Below are 27,848 nucleotides of genomic sequence, written 5' to 3' on the forward strand. Positions count from 1 at the left end.
TAAGAAAAGTATAGGAAAGATAATCAATAATGTTACAGTAACTATGTATGGTGCCAGTTGGGGTACTGAAAATATCGTGGGGAATGCTATGTAAAGTACATGATTTTCTAACCATAAGCTGTACACCCTAACCAATACATAATTAAAAAATAAAATAAAGAACTTAAGAAAAACAAGAGAAACAACATAGGTTTTTGCTGTAAGGAAATACAGGTAAAAAGTACATTTAGAGTATTTTGGTGGAGCTACTCAAACTGTTTCTGTAATGGAATTAGGTATAACAAACATATTTTAGAAACCACATTGCTAGCATATAAAATAATGTAAATGAAAATTAGTTATTCAAGTTCTCAATTTTTGCTGAGAAAGTAGTATAATGAATTTATAAAGGCAAAAAAAAAAATTCAAAGAACATACGCAATGAGAGCAAGATTGCTTAGAATTCTGTAAATTATTTCTCCCTTTCAAGGAGATACCATATACAACTCAACCCAGAACATGATGTGGAAATTTTTCTTTTTCCCCCGTTTTGGACAGATATATTTTGTGTGTTTGGACAATTACTTTCATTAACTATTCTTATTTTACTTATTTTGCCTATCCTATATAATAAAAAGCCAATATGCAAATCAACCAAACAGTGTAAAGACCGGTTGCTATGATGCGCACTGACCACCAGGGGGCAGACGCTCAATGCAGGAGCTTCTCCTTGGTGGTCAGTATGCTCCCACAGGGGGAGTGCCGCTCAGCCAGAAACCCTGAGCCGGGCTCATAGCTGGCGATTACAGCGGTCATGGTGGGAGCCTCTCCCGCCTCTGCAGCAGCGCTAAGGATGTCCGACTGCCAGCTTAGGCCCGCTCTCCAGGGGGAGCGGGCCTAAGCCATCACTTGGACATCTCCTGAGGGTTCCCAGACTGCGAGAGGGTGCAGGCTGGGCTGAGGACTCCTGTCCACCCCCCGAGTACACGAATTTCGTGTACCGGGCCTCTAGTGTAATGATACTATCATACATTAATATGATATTTTCCACTTCACACATTTTTATATATGTGAGTTTATTAATGCAATAACGTTCATTTTTATAGTTTCTGTTACTTTGAATTTTCAGGTTATACATGAAGAACATTTGGGGAAGCCAATAGATAATAATAATGAAGTAGAAGAAAGGGCTGAGAATTTTCCACAGACTGCTGAAATTCCTTTATTTTTAAGAACTCCTGAAGCTGTGAAAACACCCGAATCTTTGGAGAAATTACTGTTCTCTAAAACCCCCCCACTTGAAATGTAAGATTTTAATTAATAGTTATAATTAAAGAAACTATGTTTTGAGTTACATAAATAATTGATAGGAATAGTAAAATGCCTATACCTTTAAAGAGTTTTTATTATGGAATATGTCATATATACAAAGGAGATACACACTAGTATAATGACCCTATGTACCTATCACCCTGTTTGAACAATTATTCAGTTATTAACATTCTGCCATTCTTGTTTCATATATCTTCTACCCCATTTTTCCTGCAACATTTAGCTGAAGATGGCATAGATCCTGAGTACTTACCTAGTGCAATAGTCTATATATTTAAAATTTTCCAAAGGATAAAAAAAAAAACCTATGGAAAATTTAAAATGCTATTATCCCATGTGGTAGATTGTAGACATCATTGAATAATGTTACAGCAGTCATTTTTCCTTATGTTGCAATGTCTAAAGCAAGAATTGCTTTTCTGTAACTAACATCAATAGGCATAAATATCTCTAAAATGATTATTTAACTTTGAAAACCATAGATTTTTAATTTGCAGCTAAGAAAATAGTGTTGCATTTTGACCTTTTATAGTTCACTCCCTTCCTTAATGCTGATCCCTGAGATTCCTCTAAAACCTATGTCAAACAGATTTCACTTCATCAGGAATCTCTCACCTGTGTTCTGTATTTAAATTTTTTTTAATCCTCACCTGAGGATATGTTTACTGATTTTTTTTTTTTTTTTTTTTTAGAAAGAGGGGAAGAGAAAGACAGAGAGAGAGAGGAATATAGATTTGAAAGAGAAACTTCCATCGGCTGCCTCCTGCACTGACCAGGAATCAAACCCACAACCTTTCAGTGTATGGTACGATGCTCCAACAAACTGAGCAACACTGGCTAGGGTTCTACAACTGTATTTTAAATTGCTAGTAAGAGTTTTATATATATTAATGTAATACTGTTGACTCAAACATAGCATGTTCAAAGTGGGACTCATCATCAAATCCAAGAATTGTAAAAGGATATGGCAATCATATGCTAAAACCTTTTTTTATGGATGAGAAAACCGATCTATAAAGTTAAGTGATTCATTAATGGTCATAGAGGTAGTTATAGAAGTTATCTTCAGATTTCTATGTATTTAACAAACACTAATAGCACTGCCTAAGAATTTATAAATATTACTCATTTAAGATTCACAACAACTTTATGAGATGTAAGTACATTATTATCCTTATTTTATAGATGAGGAAACAGAATTACAGGTGGTACAACTCATTAGTGTTAAGAGTTGAGATTCAAACCCAGGCAGTTTTGCTTCCAGAATCCCTGCTTTTAACCACTGTTTTATATACTGTCTTGTCTAATTATTTTCCCCAAATATTTTTGTATTTAACTCCCTTATGCAACAATCTGTAATGACTGGCTTCTCATAAAGACTATAATTTTGTGACTGGCTTTCAGGACCTACAGAATCAAGGTTAAGAGTCTCGACTTTGAATCTGGATTGCTGCATTCAAATTCCAACTCTGGCACTACATTAATTGGAGCAAATTATTTAACCTTTCTATGCATCAAAATCATGTTCTGTAAAATAGAAGTGATATAAATGGAAGTGATAATAATAGTACCTATTTCATAGGGTTATTTGGAGGAATAAAGCACTTTAGTGGTGATGGAAATACCTAGAATAGAGCCTAACAGTGTATTCTCAGTGGGAATTATTATCATTCCATAATTAACTGGTCTACTCCATTTAACATTATTTTCCACCTTAAACCATCTTTTTCTTCTTAGGTTGTCACTTCAGTAGCTACTTCCTCCCTTTCCTTACTGTGTCAATTCTTACCTCTCTGTCAGTGATTTTCAACTGGTGTGTGGCAATAATTTTTAAAACACGCAATATCTGACCGTTTAGTTGGGCACTGACCTCTTTTCCCTTAGATGGTCAAATAAAAAAATGACAACACAACAATAACTGTTAGATGTGAATGAATCAAAATTATACCTACTTTTTTTTTGTCATGTCAGCAAAAAATATATTTTTTGGTGTGCCACAGAATTTTAGTAATTAGTTTATGTGTGCCATGAGATGAAAAAGGTTGAAAATCACTGCTCTTTGCCATTTGTTATGGTACTTACCACCCTGCAATATTAAATAGTATGTTTTTAACATTTTGGTGATTTCTTATTTCTCTATAACAGAAACAGAAGTACAATGCCTGAAGATCAAATACAAAAGGAATCCCCTGGGTTTTCTTTTCTTATGAGTTATACTTCCAGATCACCTGGATTGAATTTATTTGATTCTTCTATATTTGATTCAGAAATTGCATCAGATAAGGTAACATGAGAAGCTAAAGTTTTATTTCTAAAAAAAAATGTACACTAGAACCTCAAAGAATTTTAATTCTTTAGTACCAAACTATCTTGAGATAAAGGCAATTTTTAAAAAGATTCTGAATATTGATATTATAGCAAAGTTCACCCATTATTTTTTTGTTTTCAACTTCAGGTGCCCCAAATTGACATATATTTATTAAAAAAAAAAAAGAATCTCAGGGCAGGAATGCTTTGAATTGCAGTTAAAGACAGTTTAAAAATTAATCTGGCTTTGTAGTTTATGTGTTTAATTTCTAAACAAATTTCCTATATTCACAGTGTAAAAACTCCAGGTTATTAGTTGGTCTTTCTATCTACATGATTGTATATAACAACATTATAATCAAATAATTTTAAAAGACCTAAAGAATTTCCATCTAATAGTGATTTCTCCTGTTCAGTGATAGAAATCATGATAAAGTACTTATTTCTATATTTAGCAATTGAAACTGAAAATTAAGACTATGTACTTTATTTGATTAATAGAGATAGCATAGCATAGTGATTAACACTAGACTCTGAAGCCAGACCACTTGGGTGTATACTGGATATAGGATTTTGGGTATGTAAGATTCTATTTTTTATCTGTAAAATGGAAATAATAACTTTTACCATAGGGTTTTTTTTACTGTTAAATGGATTTATGTATATAAAACACTTAGAAAAGTTCAAACCATTTAATGCCGTAAGTAGCAATGTAATACAATATAAATATTATATTGTTATTGCTTATCTAATTTAGTCACAGCCAATTTTATGTGGATTAGAGTATTTTATTTCTACATCTAATACATAATATTAAAATATTGAAATTATAAATTTATTGATGGATGATATGGTATTAGTATACATTTTGTAGTTTTTTATGTCTTCAACTTTGATCTCAATTTATCGAAATGATTATTTCAAAAACAGTAATCCCTAGGGGAATTAAAAAATAGTTAATTCTCATTTACAATAGTAACATAAATGCAAAATACATGTATGTCACTTTAGCAGGAAATATGTCCATTTGGATAAAGAAAAAATATAATTGAATATATCAAAAGATATATGACATACCTGTATAGGAAGAAAATATTGTAAGTATATATTTCTTCCCCAAATAATTTATAAATATCCAATTCTCCTGGCAAGCTGATTTACCGTTAATCTTTTGTTTTGATTTTGTAGTAGTGGGGTTGAGGAATGAGATTGGCATAATTATTACTAAGTTTTCTGACCAAGAATAATAAAAATGTTAAAAAAAAATAAGATTTGAAATAAACTGAAATGGAATTCTAAGATGACATTTAACCCAAAGGAATGCAGAGAAGGAACAGCATAACAAGATACCTAGGAACAAAGTGAAAACAAATAGGAAAATGTTTGATGAAAATATGAAATTTTAAAATAATTACATTCACTATAAATGGATTAAACACTCCATTAAAAGGTAAAGATTGTAAGAAGGGATAAAAAGCATGACCCAGCTATAAGTTATCTACAAGATAACACTTTAAATATAAAGACAAAGGCAGATTGAAAGTAAATAGATGAAAAAGGTATATCATGAAAACTGTAAGCATAAGGTCACAATGACTATATAATATCATTTTAGGTAATCTTCAAGGCAAAGAATAATGGCAGAGATAAAGAGGAACATTTCATAAGGATAAGAGGGTCAATTCTTAAGGAAGATATAACAATGACAAATGTGTACATGCCTACTAACAGCATCAAAATACAGAACAAAAATTGATATAATTAAGGGAGAAATAGGTAAAAACACAAACTAAGTTGGAGATTTTTAAACAATTAAAATCTGTCAGCAATTTATATAATTAGACAACAGTCAATAAATGTATGTTATAAAATCAGAACAACACTATTGATCCCCTTGACCTAACTTACATTTATAGAACACCTCACCCAGCAACTGATGGTGCATTCACCAAGACAGATCATAATCTGGGCCATAAAATGTCTTAAGAAAGATAGAAAACAGAGAAAATTAACAAAGCCAAGTTGGGCCTTTGAAGAATATTAACAAAATTTATAAACTCCTGCCCAGTGGTTGAGCATCAGCCTATGAACCAGGAGGACACAGTTCAATTCCTGGTCAGGGCATATGCCAAGGTTGTGGGATCCATCCCTGGTGTGGTTTGTGTAGGAGGCAGCCTGTCAATAATTCTCTCTCATCATTGATATTTCTATCTCTCCTTCTCCTTTCCTCTCTGAAATCAATAAAAATATTTTGAAAACTTATAAACTCCTTACTAGACTGACAAAAAGATAAGACAATATAACTACATTAGGAATGAAAGAGAGAATACCATTATAGATCTTATGGACATCCTATCTAATAAAAGAGTAATATGCAAATTAACCATCACTCCGCTACATCCACCAGCCACGCCCACCAAATCAGGAGCGAGGATGCAAATTAACCCAACCAAGATGGCTGCAGCCACAGAGAGAGCAGGAGGCTTGGGTTTCCCTGGTAATGGAGGAAGCCAAGCTTTCCGCACACCCTGGCTGGCCCAGGCCTCCACTTAAGGCTACAAAGTTTTAATTATAGAAAATAAATAAATCCCAACAAAAATGGCAGCAGCCACAGAGCTGGAGAGAGCAGAAGGCTTGAGTTGCCCCCGGCAATAGAGGAAGCCAAGCTCCTGCAGCCCTGGCTTGTCTTGGTCTCCGCTCAAGGCTACAAAGTTTCAATTATAGAAGATAAATAAATCCCAGATACCAGGGCCTCCGCCCAGGCCACCCCACACCCCAAGGGAACCCCCACCCTGACCCGGGACACCCTTCAGGGCAAACCAGCTGGCCCCCACCCGTGCACCAGGCCTCTAACCGATCTAATAAAAGAGTAATATGCAAATTGACCATCACTCCAATACACAAGATGGCTGCCCCCACGTGGACACAAGATGGCTGCCACAAGATGGCCAGCAGGGGAGGGCAGTTGGGAGGGACCAGGCCTGCAAGGGAGGGCAGTTAAGGGTGACCAGGCCAGCAGAGGAGGGAAGTTGGGGGCAACAGGGCCTGCAGGGAAGGACAGTTGGGGGGGGGAACCAGGCCTGCAGGGGAGAGCAGTTGGGGGGACCAGGCCTGCAGGGGAGGGCAGTTAGGGGCAAACAGGCTGGCAGGGGAGCAGTTAGGCATCAATCAGGCTGTCAGGAAAGTGGTTAGGGGGTGATCAGGCTGGCAGGCAGAAGCGGTTAGGGGCAATCAGGAAGGCAGGCAGGCAAGCAGTTGGGAGCCAGCAGTCCTGGATTGTGAGAGGGATGTCCAACTGCCCATTTAGGCCCGAGGATCAGGCCTAAACGGGCAGTCGGACATCCCTCGAAGGGTCCCAGATTGGAGAGGGTGCAGGCTGGGCTGAGGGACACACCCCCCGTGCACGAATTTCATGCACCAGGCCTCTAGTTAATAAGAGAATAACATGAAGTAGAATACTGGTGGGGGTAACTTCACTTTCTACATAATAAACATCCTATAAACCTAGAGCAGTCAAAATAGTATGATGATGGTCCAAGGATTGAGAGATTGATCAATGGTATGGGCTACAAAATCTTGAAACAAGAGTTTAGAATATGATAAATATGGGATCACAAAATAGTAGGGATAAATTGGGCATTCATTTTACACTGTACAGCAATAGAAGTTATAGATGCATTAAATGAAAGTGTTGCCCTGGCTGGTATAGCTCAGTGGGATGCCTCTCTCTCTCTCCCTCTCTCTCCCTCCCTCTCCCTCTCTTCTTCCCTCCCTCCCTCCCACACACTCTCTGAAAAGCAACAGAAAAAATATACTCAGGTGAGGATTGACAAAAATAAATAAATAAGTGTTTACCCATAAAACATTTCAAAGCAAATATAGGTGAAAATTACGAGAGCTTAAGAGGAGGAAGGATTGATTCTCTAAGCACAAAAACAATGGAAGAAGAGCCAAAAGAAAAATTGTTTAAGTTTAGGTTTGGTTACATATAAATTTTCACATGTTAAAAATTTTAAAGATAAAATGATAATGTGACAGTAAGTATTTTAATGTTTAATATGTAAAGAGCATATATGTACCAATGAGAAAAATTACTGCCTCAATAGAGATAATGGACAAAGTCCATATAATGAGTAGATAATTCACTGAAAAAGAAATTCAAATGATTTATAAAATCGCTGGGAAAAACAGCTTTCCTTATTAATTGTCAAAGAAATGTAAATCTGTACATAACAGTATTCAGGTGTGCTTTTTATTAGAAAAAGAAATAGAAATATTGAAACTGTATGGTATGTCACCCAGCTGGCATGGTTCAGTGGTTGAGCATCGAATCCACCTATGATCCAGGAGGTCATGGTTTAATTCCTGGTCAGGGCACATGCCAGGATTGCGGGCTTAAGCCCCAGTGGGGGAGGGAGGGCGTGCATCTCTGATCACTGATACTTCTCTCTCATCACTGATACTTCTCTTTCTCTCTCTCTCTCTCTCTCTCTCCCCCCTCCCTCTCTGAAATTAATAAAATATATATTTTAAAAAAAGAAACTGCATTGTATGTTACTATGGAGAAATATTAAAATGCCATTAAAAATCAGGTTTTGGAAGAATAATAACATAAAAAATGCTCATAATGCAGTATTAAGTTAAAAAAAACACACAGAAAACTGTTGTAAGGATTCCTTTTTTTCTTTTAAATCCTCACTGAGAATATTTTTTCCATTGATTTTCAGAGAGAGTGGAAAGGAGGGGGGAGGAGGGAGAGTGAAAGAAAGAAACATCGATGTGAGACACATTGATTGCCTCCCACATATGCTCCAACTGGGGCCACGGATGGAACCTGCAACCCAGGTCCATGCCCCTAACTGGAATCGAACCCTAGACTCTTTGGTGCACTGGCTGATACTCTAACCAGTGAGCCGGCTAAGGCCATGATTCCATTTTTTAAAAGCTTGTTTTACAGAGGAAACAGGCTTTGGCAGCAAAACTTGATCTGAAGTGATGTGAAGCTATCATACTTCCTATTACTTTACAAAAACATATCTTTATTATTGAAAGTATTAGAATGTCCCCTTTTTTTCTCTCTTTGAACCTTTCCATCCCCTTTGGACCTCCCTCCCAGGCCTACTGCACTATTGTCTGTGTCCAATAGTGCATTATACATATAAATTCTTTGGTTAATCTCTTCCTGCCCTCCTCCCTGCCCACCTTCCCTCTGAGATTGGTCAGTCTGTTCCATGCTTCCATGTCTCTGGATCTGTTTTGTTCCTCAGTTTATTTTGTTCATTATATTACACATATAAGTGAGATATTGTGATACTTGTCTTTCTCTGACTGGCTTATTTCACTTAGCACAGCGGTCGGCAAACTGCGGCTCGCAAGCCACATGCGACCGATACCCCCACTTCTTCTAACGCCACTTCTTCAAAATAGACTCGCCCAGGCCGAAAACCGACTTCTGCGCATGGGCCGCGAAGTTTCAATCGCACTGTACGTGTGCGCCCACACATGGTATTTTGTGGAAGAGCCACACTCAAGGGGCCAAAGAGCCGCATGTGGCTCGCGAGTCACGGTTTGCTGACCACTGACTTAGTATATAGGCAGGAAAACAATACCAAGAACCTGATTTGTAAAAGAGGCTTCAGAATAAAGCAAAAGTTAATTAGAATTTTAGGTTTTATTAATATTCCAAAGTAGGAACTTCCTTAGTAAAATATATGTTGCGTACTAATATTTTATCTGTGCCCAGAATCAAATCAATAAGCCTTATTTTAATATAATCAAATGATAAGTTTTGAAGATAAATCTCTTTTTAAGTACAATAGTGTACTGTCTAGAATGTTGCCGTTTTGTCTACTCTGATTATGCTTACTAGAAGAATCAGACTTTAGATTCAAATATAAATGCTATGTATACTGTTTTACTGATTTCATGAGTAATACTTAATGGAAATTATTTTTCAGTTTAATGAACACTATTCTGCAGGAAATTTAAATCCTCTCTCATCACAACAAGAAGTTGGTAAGTGATATGTAGTTTGCATTTATATTCATGAGGGATACTAGTCTGTACTTTACTTTTCTGGTAGTGTACTTTTCTGGTTTTGGTATCAAGGTAATGCTGGCTTTATAAAATGAGTTTGGGAGTGTTCCCTCCTCTTTGATTTTTTTGGGAAGAGTTTGAGAAGGATTTGTGTTAATTCATCTCTAAATGTTTGGTAAAATTCACCAGTGAAACCATCTGACCTTATTTCTCTTCATATCTAAAATACCTGTTGACATTAGAAACTAAGTATAGCTGGGCCAGTGTGGCTAAGTTGGTTGAACATTGTCCTATGCACCAAAAGGTTGCTGGTTTGATTTCCTGGTCAGGGCATGCCTAGTCGGGGTACGTGTGGGAGGCAACCGATCATGTTTCTCTCTCTCTCTCTCTCTCTCTCTCTCTCTCTCTCTCTCTCTCTCCCCCCCCCCCCCAATATTTTAGTTCTTTCTGGACCTATAGCTATATTTTATCACTCTTCCTTAAGTCTACTGAATGTCAGTGGAACAATAAAGTGAGAAAGGCAGAGAGGAGGTACTCAAGTATCTGTAATCAAACCATCCATCCACCTACCCACCCACTCACCCTACTGCTGGCTGGTTCAGATTTATTTAGGGTGAAATAACTAATATGTTTAAAAATATATGAAATTTCTAAATGGCACAAACTAAATTGTTTTGCTTAATGTACTCATTGAATTGGTTCTCTATGAAGAAATATAGGTGTTTTAAAAGACTTGTTTCAGGTAAGTCTTTGGATTACTGTACATTTTAAATTACTTAACAATATTTATAATTAAGATGTTGAAATATATCTATAGTATTAAATAATAAAATGAATGAAAAAGAATATTCTTAATAACAATTCTGGGAATTGTTATTTTTTATGTAAAGTTGATTTTTAAAAATTTCTTTTAAAACTATAGAGCCCTTTTCACTGTTCTGTCATTTCCTAGAGACCAATGTCATTTGCAGTAATTGTAGTTACTCATAAATAATATTTGAATACATTTGACTTATGCGATGTCCCTTAGATCCAATATTTCTTTCTCCATTCTTTTTGCTGCGGTTTTAGGTAAGGCCAAGCTTTTATCATTTCTTTTCTGTTCTTTTTACTTCTAGACACTCTCCTCTTCCAGCCTTTCTACATATCCTCTCCTGAGTAACTCTTATATAAAGAAGTACAAATTCTGTCATCTCTTCTTGAAGATGTTTAGTGGCTTTCTTTTACTTACCAAATGAAGCCCAGTTCTGTAGCTGGACATATAGCAGTTTTTCCAAGCTTATCTTTATTTATTCCCTTTTAATAACTATTTATTATTTCTCAGTGTTCCTGAAAGATGAATTGATTTCTGTCACCCATATATTTCCCATGCATACCTATTTCTGTGCCTCTGTGCTATATTCTCCATTTGAGTTCTTTACCCTTCCTTCCACCTTATATACTACTTCTTTATGTACTTGAGTTCAAATTACTTTAAAGTAGAATTTAAGTTTGAATCTCTATAACCTTCCATACTACAAAGGATAGTACTTTGCACATAAGAGAAATACAGTTAAATATCTGCATGATAGATAAAATGATTCAATGTTATCCTATTTATTGTATGCTGTATACTGTAATTTAGTAGGTTATACAAATTATGTAACATGAATAGCATGATATTGTGTATATATTTTCTATAGGAAACTTATTTGGGAAACCAGAAGGAGAAGATGCCTTTACATTTTCTTTTCCATCAGACTCTTCAACTCATACATTTGGAGCTGGAAAAGATGATTTTAGTTTTCCATTTTCATTTGAACAGGATCAAAACTCAACACCCCCTTCTTCTGTAAAAGGTTTTTCATCTTCCTCACAAAACACAACTCAGTTTACTTTTTTTTGAACTAATTACTAAGTTCTTGAATTATTTTACTGCTCTGTAATCCTCTAGGGCCTAAATTTACATTATTAAAATATGAAGACTTTTTTGTCAATTAAAGTAATAATGGGTTAGCATATTTTATTATATTATTTAAATATTGAAGGAACTTAAAGCCCATGTCATTTAATTTTGCTTTTACTGTGGTATTAGCTATCACTGTCATTATTTTGGTTTTGATTTTGCAAGCCATATTCAGGCAGAACTTTTACTAATCTTAATAGAATTTGATGTTTTTTCCTTTAATCTTTATTATAAATATTAAGCCTGCTTCTCCACAGAACCTAAGTTTCATTTTGGTAGTATTTTAGGTGCTTTGATAAGAACAAGAACTCCTTCATGCCATCAGAAGATCTTTTAGCAGTAACCACTAATATTCAGAATTAATGTTGAGATGTACTTAGTTTTTAGCTACTAAAAAGTGCTTTTAAAATTACTGTGTTTCACTTGCGCTTTACTCTCGCAATATAAAGAGCAATACCTTAACAATATGTGTTTTCTTATAATACAACAAGGGATAAAATTATAATTTTATCAGTTTTTTCAATTTCTTTAGTGGAAGAAAAGAAAATGTGAAACATCATTTTCTGAAAATTGGATTGTTGTCTTAATGGTGACACTATTAATGTTTTCTTTTTCTTAAATATTTTAAAAGAACATTTAAAATTTTGTTTCCTATCTTCAACAAAAATATATTTTATGTGCAGCATTTGTTTGTTAATCAGTTCTATAGCTTAAATTAAGATATTTAAAATTCTATGAAATTATATAAACATATTGCTCAATATCATTGTATTTTGTATTTTTTAATTAGTTGTATTGTGTTATTAAATAATAAAGAATCTGACTCCATATTTTGGATTTTAAGCCTCACCCTGTTTTCTTCCCCTTTTGCCCTATACTAGTATTTGGTCAAGCTGATAAGAAAGCCCAGATGTTCCCTCCTTTGGCACCACATTAAAACAATCTATAGAAACTCTTGCTCCAGCTCCACCCCTGGATATAAAAACCCAAAGCCAGTCTTCTTTCCCTGCTCTCTTAAGCCCTTTTCAGACCAGCTTGGAATGCCTGGCCTTCTCTCCTCAGAAAAATGTTATTATGCAAGTAACAAGATTTCTCATATCCTATTGGAGTGTGTTTGGTGTTATATCTCAATATCCTAAGCAAATTTGGAGTAAGAGTCTATCTTGCTTCTTTAGGATGTTCGCAACATATCATAATAGTATTACATTAAGACTTCTCAAAGTGTATTTTTAGAAGTAGAAGGATGATATATAACTAATGATAGAAAGAATTTAAGAGAAATTTGGACTGTTTTTAAAAACAAAACAAAACAAAAACTTTCAACAACAGTTGAAAGATGAACATTTCAGTGAAGCTGGAGGGGGTTGTTTTTTGTGGGTTTTTTCCCCACATTTTTTAAAAATGTATTTTTATTTATTTCATAGAGAAATGGAGAGGGAAAGAGCCATAGAAATATCAATGATTAGAGAGAATCATTAACCAGCTGCCTCCTGTACGTCCCCTACTGGGGACTGAGCCCCAAAACCCGGGCATGTGACCTGACCAGGGATAGAACTGTGATCTGATTTATAGGTCAACACTCAACCACTGAGCCACACCAGCTGGGCTGGAGGGTTGTTTTTTAAAATCCTCACTGGAGGGTATGTTTTTATTGATTTTAGGGGAGAGAGAGAGAGAGAAACATCGATCTGTTGCCTACCATAAGCACCCCGACCAGGGATCGAACATGGAACCTGGGTATGTACCCTGACCGGAAATCAAACCTGCAACCTTTTGGTACGGGATGATGCTCCAACCAACTGAGCCACATGGGCCAGGGCTGGAGTTTTACTTTTTATATCAAGTATTTATTTTATTGACTCTACAATTGAATTAAATGGTAGTTTTGATAAAAACATTGACTATATTTGAAAGAGAAGAAAAATATAATTGATTTATTAGTCATTTATTAAGAGTTTCAAAATGTATTTTAGCCTTGAGAGACCCAGTGATTCCATGCTTTATTTTTACTTTAAATAAATGCCTACCACACTAGTATAGTTAGATTTATCATGTATTAATGAATGAGGTAAAGTAAAATACATACTTAAAAAATATCTAAAGTATGCATGATATTTTGAGGGCATATAGAAGAGCTAAAAGACATAGTGTTGTTTTTTAAATTGAATTTATTGTGGTGACATTGGTTCACAAAACCATACAGGTTTCAAGTGTACAACTCAATAAAACATCTATATGCTGCAAATTCACTTATTGCCCCAAGCAAAGTCTCTTTCTGTAAAAGACAGTCTTATGCTGAAGGGACTTATATTTTAGTTGAAAGGACAAAAACTTACTAAACAACAAAAATATTACAATAAAGTACTTAATAATAAAATTCGATAGTTTAAAACTTTGTCTGTGGTAGAGAAGAAACTGAGTGTTTTAAGAGTCAGGAAAAAAAGGCCATCATGGAATGGAAAGTCTGGGAAGGATTCATTGAGGAGGTAGCATTTGAATTAGGACTTTAAGGTACATAGATTGTAAAATTATTCAGTGTAAGGTTGATGCCTTTTTTTAGCTTTGCATTTTTACTGCCTAACTCTACAGGAAAATGTTTAATAGGATTTCATTAAATGCTTATTGAATTAATAGGATTGACTGTATTGGTAAAGGAAGCAGGGAGGACTTTCGAAGTAAGGGGAACAATATGAGCAAAAGAAAAATACAATCACAAATATAGTATGTGTGGAGGAAATTTAGAATAGGCCTAATTGGAGTGGAGAGTAGGAAACTGAGTTTATCCTATTAATAAAAGCCTATGTGGTCATCATGCCCTCACGCCGTGACGCCCTCACTCCGCAATGAGCGTTCACCAGGAGGCTGCGTGCGCAGCAGGCATGCTCGGGTGGGTGGGGCTGCATGCGGTGGGCAGGGGCTTGACGCTGCGTGCGCGGCACAGAGGCGGGTCCTGTAGCTCTGTGCGGCAAGGCCGGGGGTCCCACGACTCTGCATGGCGCGGAGGTGGGACCCCCAGCTCCGGCCTACCTCTTTGGGGCAACCCATCGAGGAATCCTGGATGGGTGGGCGGGGCCTACCTCTTTGGGGCAATCAATCACTGGGCTTCCACACCTTGAGAAGGCACAGGCGAGGCTGGGGGACTTCCCCCCCAAGTGCACGAATTTTGTGCACCAGGCCTCTAGTTAGATATGATAGAACTGATTTTTGGAGGATATTCAAGTATTTTGACTTGATTTCTGGGGCCAATAAAGAACTTATATCCTAAATGCCACAGCTGCAAGAGAAAACGTTTGGCTAAGAAAGATCACACTGACAATACAATCAGAGGAAAAATGAAAGTTAAACCAATTAGGAGGTAATTGAAATGGTCTAGGTATGCAAATGAGCATATGAAAAGATGCTCTACAACATATGTCATCAGAGAAATGCTAGTTAAAACAACAATGAGATGCCACTTCACTCCTATCAGAATGGTCAAAATCCAGCATGTTGACAATACCAAATGCTAACAAGGAATAGAGCAACAGGAACTTCCATTCATTGCTGTGGGAATGCAAAATGGTATAGCTACTTTGAAAGACAGTTTGGCAGTTTCTTACAAAACTAAGCATACTCTTACTATATGATCCAGCAATAGCACTTCCTGGTGTATTCCTAACAGAGGCAAAAACTTATGTCTACCCAAAAACCTGAACATGGATGTTTAAAGCATCTTATAATTGCCAAAACTTGGAAGCAACTAAGATGTTCTTTAGTAGATGAATGGATAAACAAACTGTGGTATACAAGACAATGGAATATTGTTCCATGTTAAAAAGAAGTGAACTTCAAGCTATGAAAAGACAGGAAACTTAATTGCATATTAGTAAGTGGAAGAAGCCAGTCTGAAAAGTGTACATACTGTATGATTCCAACTATACAACATTCCAGAAAAGGCAAAAACTATTGAGAGAGTGAAAAGATAAGTTGTTATGAGGGGTTAGGAGGGAGGGAAGAATGAATAGGCAGAGCACAGAGGATTTTTAGGCAGTGAAAATACTCTGTGATAATACAATGATGGATATATGTCATTAATTATTCCAAGCCCATAGTAAGTACAACACAAAGAGTGAACCCTCACATAAGCTATGGACCTTGGGTGATAATGTGCCATGTAGGTTCATTGATTATAACAAATGTACCACTCTGGTGGTGAGTGTTAATGGGGAAGGCTATGCATGTGTGGAAGTAGGTAGGGAGTATATGGGAAATCTCTGAACCATCTGTTCAGTTTTGCTGTGAATCTAAAACCTCTCTAAAAAATAAAATCTATTTTAAAAAACTAATGAAAAGCAATTTGGACACCACTACCCCCTTCACACAAACACACACACACACACACACACACACACACACACACACACACACAAAAACAAAACAAAACAAAAAAAAAACTCTTAAGCTTTCTACTATCTTGCAGATTGCAGAGTTGTAAATCTTTTTTGGGTAATAAGAAATATATATATTAATTTTTATTTATTGTAACTGAGTAGGTATTAGAATTTCAGGGGCCTAAACAGCCAGCTGACCAGAGAGTGTTAGTAATTTTGAAGTGGTATTATTACCACTTTTAATTTAAAAGGCAAAGTTTTTCTGATCTTTTGAAAGAATGAATGAGCAAGCAATATATAAACCTGGCTGGCATGTTGATGCTTTCCCTTTGAATTTCAACTGCTGCCATGTAACTTGCCTTGGAGGCTGAATGGCTCATTTAGAAGCATTCCCATTGCTTTGCTTTTCTATTTTGCTCTTGATTTCTCTAAAGTTGACACAAGTCACATGCAATCAAATCTTTATCCCTGGTGGATAGGCCTGTCCTAATATTTTCTGACTCACACCCAGGTTATTTGCAGCTCAGCAGTTCTTCTTCTAAATACATTACTTTGTATTCTGATGTTAACATCTAGCTGGGAATTGGTCTCTTAAAACACGATTTCTTTAATAGTGTACCTTTGTTTTGTTTTGATATGAATATGAAACTTTTTAGAACTTAACTTATTTTTCTGAAGGTAGTTTTTCTAAAGAATCAGCTCGCCTTTTTATTTTTATTTCATTTTTGGTGTGTTTTAGGAAGTGTGTTTTAATGAAGTATTTGTAGCTCCAGACTGATGAAGCCTAAGTACAGCAGAGGAATGATAGGAAGAGTATTCCATAACGTGGGCCCTGGAGTACAGTCTGGGTTTAAACACTGAGAGATTCTTGCTCAAATCTGACTGTGGGCCAACTGCTTATCCTCTTTGCTTCAGTTTCTTCATTTTCAAAACCTATCAAATAGGGTTGTTAGGAATATGATAGTGTTTGACCTGGGACTTAGCTCATGGTAAGTGCTCAATGAATTATGGTCTAATTTGTTTTATAGATACAGATTTTCATGCAAAACAAGATAAGCTGTTGTTCAGATTTTTAAAACAGTAAGAAATACAAAGCACACCAAATGATAGAGACACAAGATATTTTAAAGTAACTTTTAGAATCTGTCCAATGGCAAAGCAGGTATTCAATAGGAAGGTATTTTATATTTAGTCATACTATAATCCGAATGGGTCTGAAAAATAACTGCTTGCAAAAGTTATGTGTTTTTTGTTCCAGGCAAGGAAATAATTCTTTCTTCCACACATCATAAAACAGTAACATTAAACTATTTACTGTCACACTAGCCAGTTTGGCTCAGTGGATAGAGCGTCATACTGTGGTTCAAATGGTCCTGGGTTTGATTCCCATCAAGGTCATGTACCTGGGTTGCAGGATCCTCCCTGGCCTAGGTCCTAATTTTATTTTTATTATTTTACCTTTTATAACTAATTGATACCTTCTGGTAATATAAAAATATTTGAATTGTGTGTTGAGGTTTTAAATTAATAATATTCTACATCTATTTGATTAGTATGTCTTTTTCTTACTCTCTGTACTTGATGTGTTGAAAAAATTAAAGGATCTCAAAAGGGAAAATGTGGCAAATTTAATAATTCAAGAAATATTTGGTAAGATCTAAATGGGAAAGATAAGCAGTGCACAAAAAATGCATAAATATTTAAAATGAACATAAAATGGGCATAGATTTTGAGGCAGGAACTTGACGTTTTTAGGAAGTAAAGGATTAATACACTATATTTTCCGCCCTAGCCAGTTTGGCTCCATGGATGGAGCCTCGGCCTTCGGACTGACTGGTCCTGGGTTCAATTCTGGTCAAGGGCACATGCTAGGGTTACGGGCTTGATCCCCAGTGTGGGGCCTGCAGGAGGCAGCCAATCAATGATTCTCTCTCATCATTGATATTTCTAGCTCTACCTTCCTCTCTGAAATCAATAAAAGTATTTTAAAAAATACACTATATTTTCCTTCTCATTCACCAGGCTGAAGCATAGTGAATAAGAAGGAAAATATAGTGCATTAATCATTTACAGCATTAGTAGATCTCTGTAAGAACCTGAATTTATTCTTACAGAAAACCAAGAAACATTTTCACAGGAAATTTTTAACCAAAATAATTAGAGAGGTACCATATTTAAAGATTTAAAACCCGAATTCTTTCAAAGTTTATGTTTAGATTCAATTCAATCCCAACCAAAATCCCAACAGGATCTTTTTTTAAAGAAGTTCACAAGTTGATCCTAAAATTTATATGGAAAAAACAAAACCCAATCTTGGAAAAATATAAAACACAGCTGATGGCTTTACAGTATCTGATTTCAAAATTTACTACAAAATTACAATAATTGAAACAATGTGGTCATGTCATAAAGACACATAAATAGATCAGTGGACCAGAACAGAAAGTCCAAAAATAGACCCTCTCATATGTAGTCACTTGGTTTTTTTCAAAGATGCCAAAGCTATCTAACCGGGAAAAGAAAGTCTTTTCAACAGATGGTACTATGACAAGGGAATAAATATGTGGAAAAATGAACCTCAACTCCTATCTGCTACACTTCACAAAAATTAGAGATGTATCATTGACCTAAATATAAAATCTAAAGCTATAACTTCTAGAAGAAACATAAGAGAATAGCTCTGACAACTTAAGATAGATAAAGATTTATTAGAGGACACAAAAATCATTAATTTTAAAAGAAAAAATTTTTGATAAGTTGGACTTGATCAAAATGTAAAACTGCTCAGCAAAAGACACAGTTAAGAAAATGAAAACACAGCCAGCGTGGCTCAATGGTTGAGCATCGACTTATGAACCAGGAGGTCATGGGTTTGATTCCTGGTCAGGGCATATGCCCAGGTTGCAGGCTCAATCCTTGCGTATTGTGTATCCAAGTCCTAGGAATAGTAGCTACTCCTTCTACCTACTCTATTTATTTTTAGAGCTCTCTTTATTTCTTACTAGCTAATCTTTTGTTACTTCAATTTTCTGTTATATGTAAGCATTCTTAACTATGTTAAACTTTTCGTGTTCAGATTACTGTGTGGCTTCTCTATCCTGATAGATATAAACAAGAAAAAAATAATTATATCTGACATATACCTGACAAATGACTGGTATCCAGAATATATAAAGAATTCCTACAAATCAATAAAAAAAGACAATTCAGTAAAATATGGGCAAAGATATGAACAAACCTTTCTCAGAGGAAGATGTGTAGATGACCAATACACCTAAAGATGCTCATCTTCATTGAATGTCAGGAGGATGAAAATAAAACCACAAGGAGATATTATTTCATACCCATTAGAATGCCTAAGATTAGGAAGATTGACGTTACTATAGTGTTACTATTATTACATGTCAGAATGGTGTTGGAGCCCGGCCGGGGTGGCTCAGTGGTTGAGTGTCGATCCATGAACCAGGAGGTCATATTTTAATTCCCACTCAGGACACATGCCCGGGTTTCATGCTCAGTCCCCAGTAAGGGGCGTGCAGGAGACAGCCAATGGGTGATTCTCTCTCATTGATGTTTCTATCTCTCCCTTTCTCTCCCTTCTCTCTGAAATCAATAAAAACATATATATTTTTAAATGGTATTGGAATAGCTTTCAACATATGTCCATGGCCCAGTGTGCCACCTTAGCCAGAGTCCATAGCATTATTTGAAGACTAGAGGCCCAGTGCACGAATTCATGCACCAGTGGGGACCCTTGGTCTGGCCTGCAGAATCTGGCTGAAACCGGCTCTCCAACATCCCCCAAGGGGTCCTGGATTGTGAGAGGACAAAGGCCAGGCCGAGGGACCCCACCAGTGCACGATAGGGACAAGGAAGGGACGTGGGAGGTTGGCCAGGCAGGGAGGGACTGCGGGATGGCTCCAGGGTATGCCAGGCCTGTCTTGCTCAGTCGATTGGCTGGACCCCAGCAGCAAGCTAACCTACCAGTTGGAGCGTCTGCCCCCTGGTGGTCAGTGCACATCATAGCGAGTGGTTGAGAGGCCTTAGCATATTATTAGCATATTACGCTTTGATTGGTTGAATGGATGACCAGATGACTGGATACTTAGCATATTAGGCTTTTATTATATAGGATTACAAAGAAACTTGATGGAAATATTCAATAATTTTCCTATGAAAATATTGAGGAAATATATTACAGAGGCATTTCAGGCAATTAATTAAAATATTATATTTTCTAAATTTTGTGATGTTTGTAGTCTATGTCTGTACTTTATTATTTACTTTCTCATTCTAAATAAATATTCATTTTTCACTTTAAAAAACTGAAACTCTTCAAAGGAATTTCATTAATATGTTAAAAATAGAATGATAATTTAAGTTTTTTTAAAGTTTTGGAAGAAATGTTATGAAAACAACAAATTTATTTTTAAAAGATGCTCAGGAATTTAAAGATGCTCAGATGTCAGCATTTAATATGCCTAGCATATATGTAGATTCTCAATAAATATTTGTGAGGGAGGGGAAGAATGAATGAGTTTTACATAGTATACACAGGACCACAATCTGTTTTGCATCAGAATAGATGTCTCATCACTATACTTTGTTGAAAATAACACAGCACTTTGAAGAGCAAACAAAAAACAAAATTAAATTTAAAAGAATTAATTTATTTGTTTGAATCTAATGATCAACATGCAAAGTTTTCTAAGAGAAGTAATTTTTGAAACATTAGTAAAGTCTCTTAGCTGTAAAATAGCATCACATAAACACAAGGAAAACAAGCAGAATTATATCTTTTAAAAATAACTTTCCAAAAGAGACATATTTAGCAAGGGCAATTACACTCTTGATTTGATTAGATGCCAGTATTATGTATACTTAGGCATATCATTCTACTTATGATGAAGCTGCGTGAGGTCCCTTACTGCTGCAGATATTCTTTTGAATTGGCCTACCATTTGCTTAATCCAATTTGCTAAGTGATAAACATAAGCTCCAAGTACTTTTAGAATTACTTTGATTTTCACCAAGATCCTAGTGACTGAAGTTGATAGTACTATAAAATGAGATGAATCAAATTATAAGATATATTTCTTTTTAAAATGAAAACCATTATTAGAAATTCTCCCTGTTGTTGCAGTTTTTGTAACTATATAATCATTACCTATTAGACATGTAATCATACTGAATGCAAAAAAAAACAAACACAAAAAAACACAAAACACAAAATATGGGGAAAACAGCAAAATCGAAGACTTCATCCAAACAAAATATCCATAAATTTCTGAAAAATTGCAAAGTATTATTGCATAAAAATGATTAATAATCAGTGGTGGTAGGTTTTATACAGATGCAAATGGAATATTAACATAATCCTATCAGTGCATAGCTTTCATTATGCATACTTATACCAATTAGCAGAACTTATTAACTAAAAGGTGTATTTTTAGCACTAACTGAAAAACAGACTCTGATGCAAAATAAAAAATAATCAGTCAACAAATATCAAAGTTTATTAATGAACTTTATTTGATAAGAATTTTCTCTAATTATATTAGTATGATGGCTCCTGGTACATTAATATAACTATTTGTTACATTTCTTTAAAAAATCATTAGGCTGAAAAGAAAAAAATATATAATTTCCATACTTTCAAGTTTAACTTTAAAATTTGAGCATTTTATCCATTTTTAAAAAAATCTTTATTGTTCAGATTATTACAATTGTTCCTCTTTTTCCCCCCATAGATTCCTTCCACCCAGTTCCCACCCCACCCTCTGCCCTTACCCATCCCCCACTGTCCTCATCCATAGGTGTACGATTTTTGTCCAGTCTCTTCCCGCAGCCTCCAAATCCCTTTCCCCCCGAGAATTGTCAGTCCACTCTCTTTCTATGCCCCTGATTCTATTATATTCACCAGTTTATTCTGTTCATCAGGTTTTTAATTCACTTGATTTTTAGATTCACTTGTTGATAGATATGTATTTGTTGTTCATAATTTTCATCTTTACCTTTTTCTTCTTCTTCCTCTTCTTAAAGAATACCTTTCAGCATTTCATATAATACTGGTTTTGTGGTGATGAACTCCTTTAGCTTTTTCTTATCTGTGAAGCTTTTTATCTGCCCTTCCATTCTGAATGATAGCTTGTTGGGTAGAGTAATCTTGGTTGTAGGTTCTTGCTATTCATCACTTTGACTATTTCATTTTTTTTTTTTTATTAAATAAATCTTTATTCAGATTATTACAATTATTTCTCCTTTTTTCCCCCATAGCTCCCCTCCACCCATTTCCCACCCCACCTTCTGCCCTTACCTACCCCCCACTGTCCTCATCCATAGGTGTATGATTTTTGTCCAGTCTCTTTATGAACCCCCCCATACCCCTTTCCCCCTGAGAATTATCAGTCCACTCCCTTTCTATGCCCCTGATTCTATTATATTCACCAGATTATTCTGTTCCTCAGGTTTTTAATTTACTTGATTTTTAGGTTCACTTGTTGATAGATATGTATTTGTTGTTCATAATTTTTATCTTTCCTTTTTTCTTCTTCCTCTTCTTTAAGAATACCTTTCAGCATTTCATATAATACTGGTTTGGTGGTGATGAACTCCTTTAGCTTTTTCTTGTCTGTGAAACTCTTTATCTGCCCTTCAATTCTGAATGATAGCTTTGCTGGGTAGAGTAATCTTGGTTGTAGGTTCTTGCTACTCATCACATTGAAAATTTCTTGCCACTCCCGTCTGGCCTGCATAGTTTCTGTTGAAAAGTCAGCTGACAGTCGTATGGGTGCTCCCTTGTAGGTAACTAACTGTTTTTCTCTTGCTGCTTTTAATATTCTCTCTTTGTCTTTTGCTCTTGGCATTTTAATTATGATGTGTCTTGGTGTAGTCCTTTTTGGATTCCTTTTGTTTGGGGTTCTGTGGGCTTCCTGGACTTGTAAGTCTATTTCTTTCACCAGGTGGGGGAAGTTTTCGGTCATTATTTCTTCAAATAGGTTTTCAGTATCTTGCTCTCTCTCTTCTTCTGGCACCCCCATAATTCTGATGTTGGTACGCTTGAAGTTGTCCCAGAGTCTTCTTACATTATCTTCAACTTTTTGGATTTTTTTTTTTGCTTTTTGCTTTTTTGGTTGAGTGTTTTTTGCTTCTTTGTATTTCAATTCTTTGACTTGATTTTTGTGTTCCTCTTGTCTGTTTTTGGGTCTCTGTATAATATTTTTTATTTCAGTCAGTGTATGTTTAATTTCTAGTTGGTCCTTTTTCATCTCTTCGAGGGTCTCGTTATATTTATCGGCCTTTTCTAGGATATTCTTAAAAAGCCTTATAACCGTGGTTTTGAATTCTATGTCCAGTCGTTTGTTTTCCTCCATTTCTTTTGTTTGTGATCTGATTCTTAGACGCCGCATTTTCACTGCTTCCCTGAGTTGGTAGATTTGTGTGCTAGGTTTCCAATTTGGCCTAGTGGGTCTGCCTCCCCAGTTAACCTGAGGTGGACACTCTTGGTGCACCCCTTTGTGGACTGTGTGTACAGCCTTGTTGTAATTAAGTCTTGATTGTTGTTGGTGTAACTGGGAAGAATTGACCTCCAGGCCAGTTGGCTGTAAGGATCAGCTGTGTCTATGCTGGGAGAAGTCCGGTGCTGGAGACAGCCTTATAGGATTAGACTTGCCAAATTGCAATAGCCTCTGTGCTCAGCTTGGATGGGGTGGAGTCTCAGTCTTGGCTTCCCGTCAGCCTTGCCCTTGCGCGCACGTGTGTGCCTTCAGTCCTCTGCCTTCCCGGCTCCCGATTCTCCGCCCGAGAGTCCAGACTCCCCCCACAAGAGCGTGGGTCCCCAGGGGCTCGCCTGGAACTGGGGTTCACTTCAGTCAGAACTGAGGTTCAGTGCCGTCAGGAGCCTCTCACTCCCTTCCGCTAGGGAATGCCTGTGGCAGCCTCCGCAGCCTTTGTGCGCACTGGCTCGAGCGGACTTTCAGTCCTCCGCCTTCCCCGACTCCTGAGTCTCCGCCCGAGAGTCCAGACTCCCCCCACAAGAGCGTGGGTCCCCAGGGGCTCGCCCGGAACAGGGTTTCAGTGCAGTCAGAACCGGGGTTCAGTTCGGTCGGGGGCTCCCTTCCCCCTTCCGCCAGAGAAAGTCAGCCAGGCTCTCAGCCGCCCTTCCTCTCTGCGCGCACAAAGACCCTTTGCCGTACCTCCAATTCTCTGTGAGCTTTTCTCTTTCCTTCTAGTTGTAGAATTTTCACTCAGTCAGCTTTCCTGCGGTTCTGGATGGTGTCCGTTCTGTTTTTTAGTTGTAGTTTTGAAATTGTTGTGCGAGGCAGCAGTTTAGGTGTTTACCTGTGCCGCCATCTTGGTTTTCCCCCACTTTGACTATTTCTTGCCACTCCCGTCTGGCCTGCATAGTTTCTGTTGAGAAATCAGCTGACAGTCGTATGGGTGCTCCCTTGTAGGTAACTAACTGTTTTTCTCTTGCTGCTTTTAATATTCTCTCTTTGTCTTTTGCTCTTGGCATTTTAATTATGATGTGTCTTGGTGTGGTCCTCTTTGGATTCCTTTTGTTTGGGGTTCTGTGTGCTTCCTGGACTTGTAAGTCTACTTCTTTCACCAGGTGGTGGAAGTTTTCTGTCATTATTTCTTCAAGTAAGTTTTCAGTATCCTCTCTCTCTTCTTCTGGCACCCCCATAATTCGGATGTTGGTACGTTTGAAGTTGTCCCAGAGGCTCCTTACACTATCTTCATATTTTGGGATTTTTATTTTTATTTTTTTTTTTTTTTTGCTTTTCTGGTTGGGTGTTTTTTGCTTCTTTGTATTTCAAATCTTTGACTTGATTCTTGCGATCCTCTAGTCTGCTGTTGGATCTCTGTATATTATTTTTTATTTCAGTCAGTGTATGCTTAATTTCTAGTTGGTCCTTTTTCATATCCTTGAGGATCTCACTAAATTTATCAGCCTTTTCTAGAAATCTCTTGAAAAACCTTATAACTGTGGTTTTGAACTCTATATTCAGTTGTTTGCTTTCCTCCATTTCTTTCATTTGTGACCTGTTTCTTTGTCTCTGCATTTTGGCTGCTTCCCTGAGTTGATAGAGTAGCTTTGTGTGCTAGGTGTCCTATAGGGCCCAGTGGCTCAGCCTCCCCAGTTACCTGAGATGGACACTCTTGTGCACCCCTTTGTGGGCTGTGTGCACAGTCTTGTTGTAGTTAAGCCTTGATTGTTGTTGGTATCACTGGAAGGAATTGACCTCCAGGCCAATTGGCTGTAAGGCTCAGCTGTGTCAATGATGGGAGAACTTCTGTGCTGGAGACACCCTTATGAGGCAAGACTTGGGGCTTTGGTGCTCACTGAGTCTGCGCCCTGAGTGTGTCCCTTATGGATCTGAGGAGTTGTAATCTGGATGGTCCTACTCTGACCCCTGGGTACATTGGCTCTTGGATCTCCAAGGAGGTGCTAATTTAGCCTCTGCCTGTGGCCACCCAGCAGGAGCTACGGAGAGATCTGCAGATTCCTCTTCTTTGTTTGGGTTTTGGAGGTGCCCAGATGAGGCCCAGCTGTGAAGCAATGCAAGCTGCTGTGGGGCCTTGGGCCTTCTTTTGGATGTTCTGGGTCTCACTGACTCAGCTGCAGTTTGTTAGGTAAGTTTAGAATTCAAAGGACCAGGCCATTCATATACAAAGCCTCTGCACTCAGCTTGGATGGGGCGGAGTCTCAGGGCAGAGCAAACAGCAATGGCTTCCTGTCAGCCCTGCCCTAAGAGGCTCCTGGGTCTCAGTGTAATCACTGCAAGCACCTCTGAGAGAAAGCCACCCTCGAGTTTTACCCGCTGCCAGATAGTCCAGTTTCTCCCTGTATGAGGCTGGGTCCCCAGAGTCTCGCCTGGAACTGGAGTTCAGAGCAGTTGGGAGCTTTTGTCTCCCTCCAGCTTGAAAAAGCCAGCAGCGTACTCAGTTGCCAGCTCTCTCCTTTTTAATTTTGTTCCATCCTATTAAGGATGTAGAGGAATTAAACTGATAGGTTATCATTGCTGAACTCAATTTATTTCATGATTTTAAACCATTGACCAATCAAATCTCTACAGTCCACTGAAAAGCTGAGGATTTATTAAAAGGAGGAGAAAAGGAATGAAAATGAGAAACTTAAAAGTCAAATGTTAAGCAACCCTTTAAATCCTCTTTTCTTTTGTTAATCTTCACCTGAGGATATTTTTCCATTGATTTTTAGAGAAAGTGGAAGGAATGGGGGAGGGTGGGTGGGAGGGAGAGAGAGAGAGAGAGAGAAACATCGAAGTGAGAGAGACACATTGGTTGCCTCCCACATGGCTCTGAATGGGCTGGGATTGAACCTGCAACCCTGCAACCCAGGTACGTGCCCTTGACCTGGAATTGCACCTGTGACCCTTTGGTGTATGGGCTGATGCTCTAACCACTAGGAAACACGGGGCAGGGATAAATTCATTTTAAAGAGTTAAATTTTAATCACTTCAAACAAACTACTGGAAAGAAATGAATTCTAGAAAACTAATGATAGACACCAGTTTTTTCTTCTTTTTTTAAAGTATATATTTTATTGATTTTTTTATTTTTTATTTTTTACAGAGAAGAAGGGAGAGGGATAGAGAGTTAGAAACATCGATGAGACAGAAACATCGATCAGCTGCCTCCTGCACACCTCCTACTGGGGATGTGCCTGCAAACAAGGTACATGCCTTTGACTGGAATTGAATCTGGGACCCTTCAGTCCGCAGGCTGATGCTCTATCCACTGAGCCAAGCCAGTTAGGGTGACACCAGCTTCTTTTAAGTATATTAATTTATTCATTTACTTGCCAACTTATTGTTCAACAGATATGATTGAACACCCACAGTGTACCAAGCACTGTGCTAAATTCTTGGGATATAGTGGAGAGCCCAGAGACGTGATCCTGCCCTAAAGGAGCTTCAGGGCAGGAACATGCTACGGAGCCTCACAAATCGATTACAGTTTTTAAGAATGTTTTATTTGGTTTTGGAGGGGACATCTTATAAAAGTTTCAACATATAAAGTAATTCTATAAGTTCAATTAAAATGATCACTTCCCTAGCCAGTTTGGCTCAGTGGATAGAGCGTTGGATAGTTGCTGACTGAGGAATGCTTGGTTCATTTCTGGTCAAGGGCACATACTTTGGTTGCAGGCTCGATGCCCAGCCCTGGTCGGGGCACGAGCGAGAGGCAACCAATTGATGTGTCTCTCTCACATCCATGTTTCTCTCTCTCCCCCTCCCTTCCACTCCCTCTAAAAACTAAATAAAATAAAATAATGAAAAACAAGAAGAGAAACAACCTATTGTTCTATCTACACCATACTTGAATCAGCAAGAACTATCAGAGAGGCAGCATGGAGATTTATTGCATTCCTGCTATAGACTCACTGAATCATTTTGAGCAGCTAAGTCAACAGCTGGGCTTACGTTTTCTCATTTATAAAATGGGATTATTTATGAAGACTTTTAAGCTAGTGGGACTACATATGAGTGCTTACATGAGCCAGCCACTTCAAAATATTATTGTACATTAATTTATCATTGATGTCAATAGGAAAGATAAGGAAGCAATATCCTGACATAAAATCAAGTTCAATGTATTGTGTAAAATCAGGTGTGCTCATAAGAGACTGGGGTTTTGCTTACCTTCAGACTATTAGAAATGAAAGTTTCCTACCTAGCCATTGTGTTTGGTGGTAATAAGGAGTGCTGGTCTGGGCCCACTTTTCCCAACAATGTCTCATCTCTATTATTACCCGTGCACAGACCTGCAGGCAGCCACATTGCATAGACACGTGTTAAAGAAAGTCAAAGGCAAAGAATTAACACCTGCATAAAGGATGCAAACCAGGCCATCAC

General features: G+C 37.2%; 1 protein-coding gene across 2 annotated transcripts in view; it reads left to right on the forward strand.

The window, feature by feature from the left end:
* Positions 1–11,539, forward strand: part of LOC308245694 (protein SIX6OS1) — a gene marked incomplete at both ends in the record, with an annotated part of 43,564 nt that extends 32,025 nt beyond the window's left edge. For both annotated transcript variants that reach the window (XM_080663366.1, XM_080663367.1), the window contains 4 exons: positions 1,109–1,284; positions 3,457–3,595; positions 9,576–9,633; positions 11,337–11,539. In XM_080663366.1, coding sequence (XP_080519492.1) covers positions 1,109–1,284; positions 3,457–3,595; positions 9,576–9,633; positions 11,337–11,539 — 576 coding nt within the window. The remainder of the gene's footprint in view (positions 1–1,108; positions 1,285–3,456; positions 3,596–9,575; positions 9,634–11,336) is intronic.
* Positions 11,540–27,848: the final 16,309 nt, after the last annotated feature.

The sequence above is a fragment of the Plecotus auritus genome, assembly GCF_963455305.1.
Source record: "Plecotus auritus genome assembly, chromosome: 1".
Classification (NCBI taxonomy): Eukaryota; Metazoa; Chordata; class Mammalia; order Chiroptera; family Vespertilionidae; genus Plecotus; species Plecotus auritus.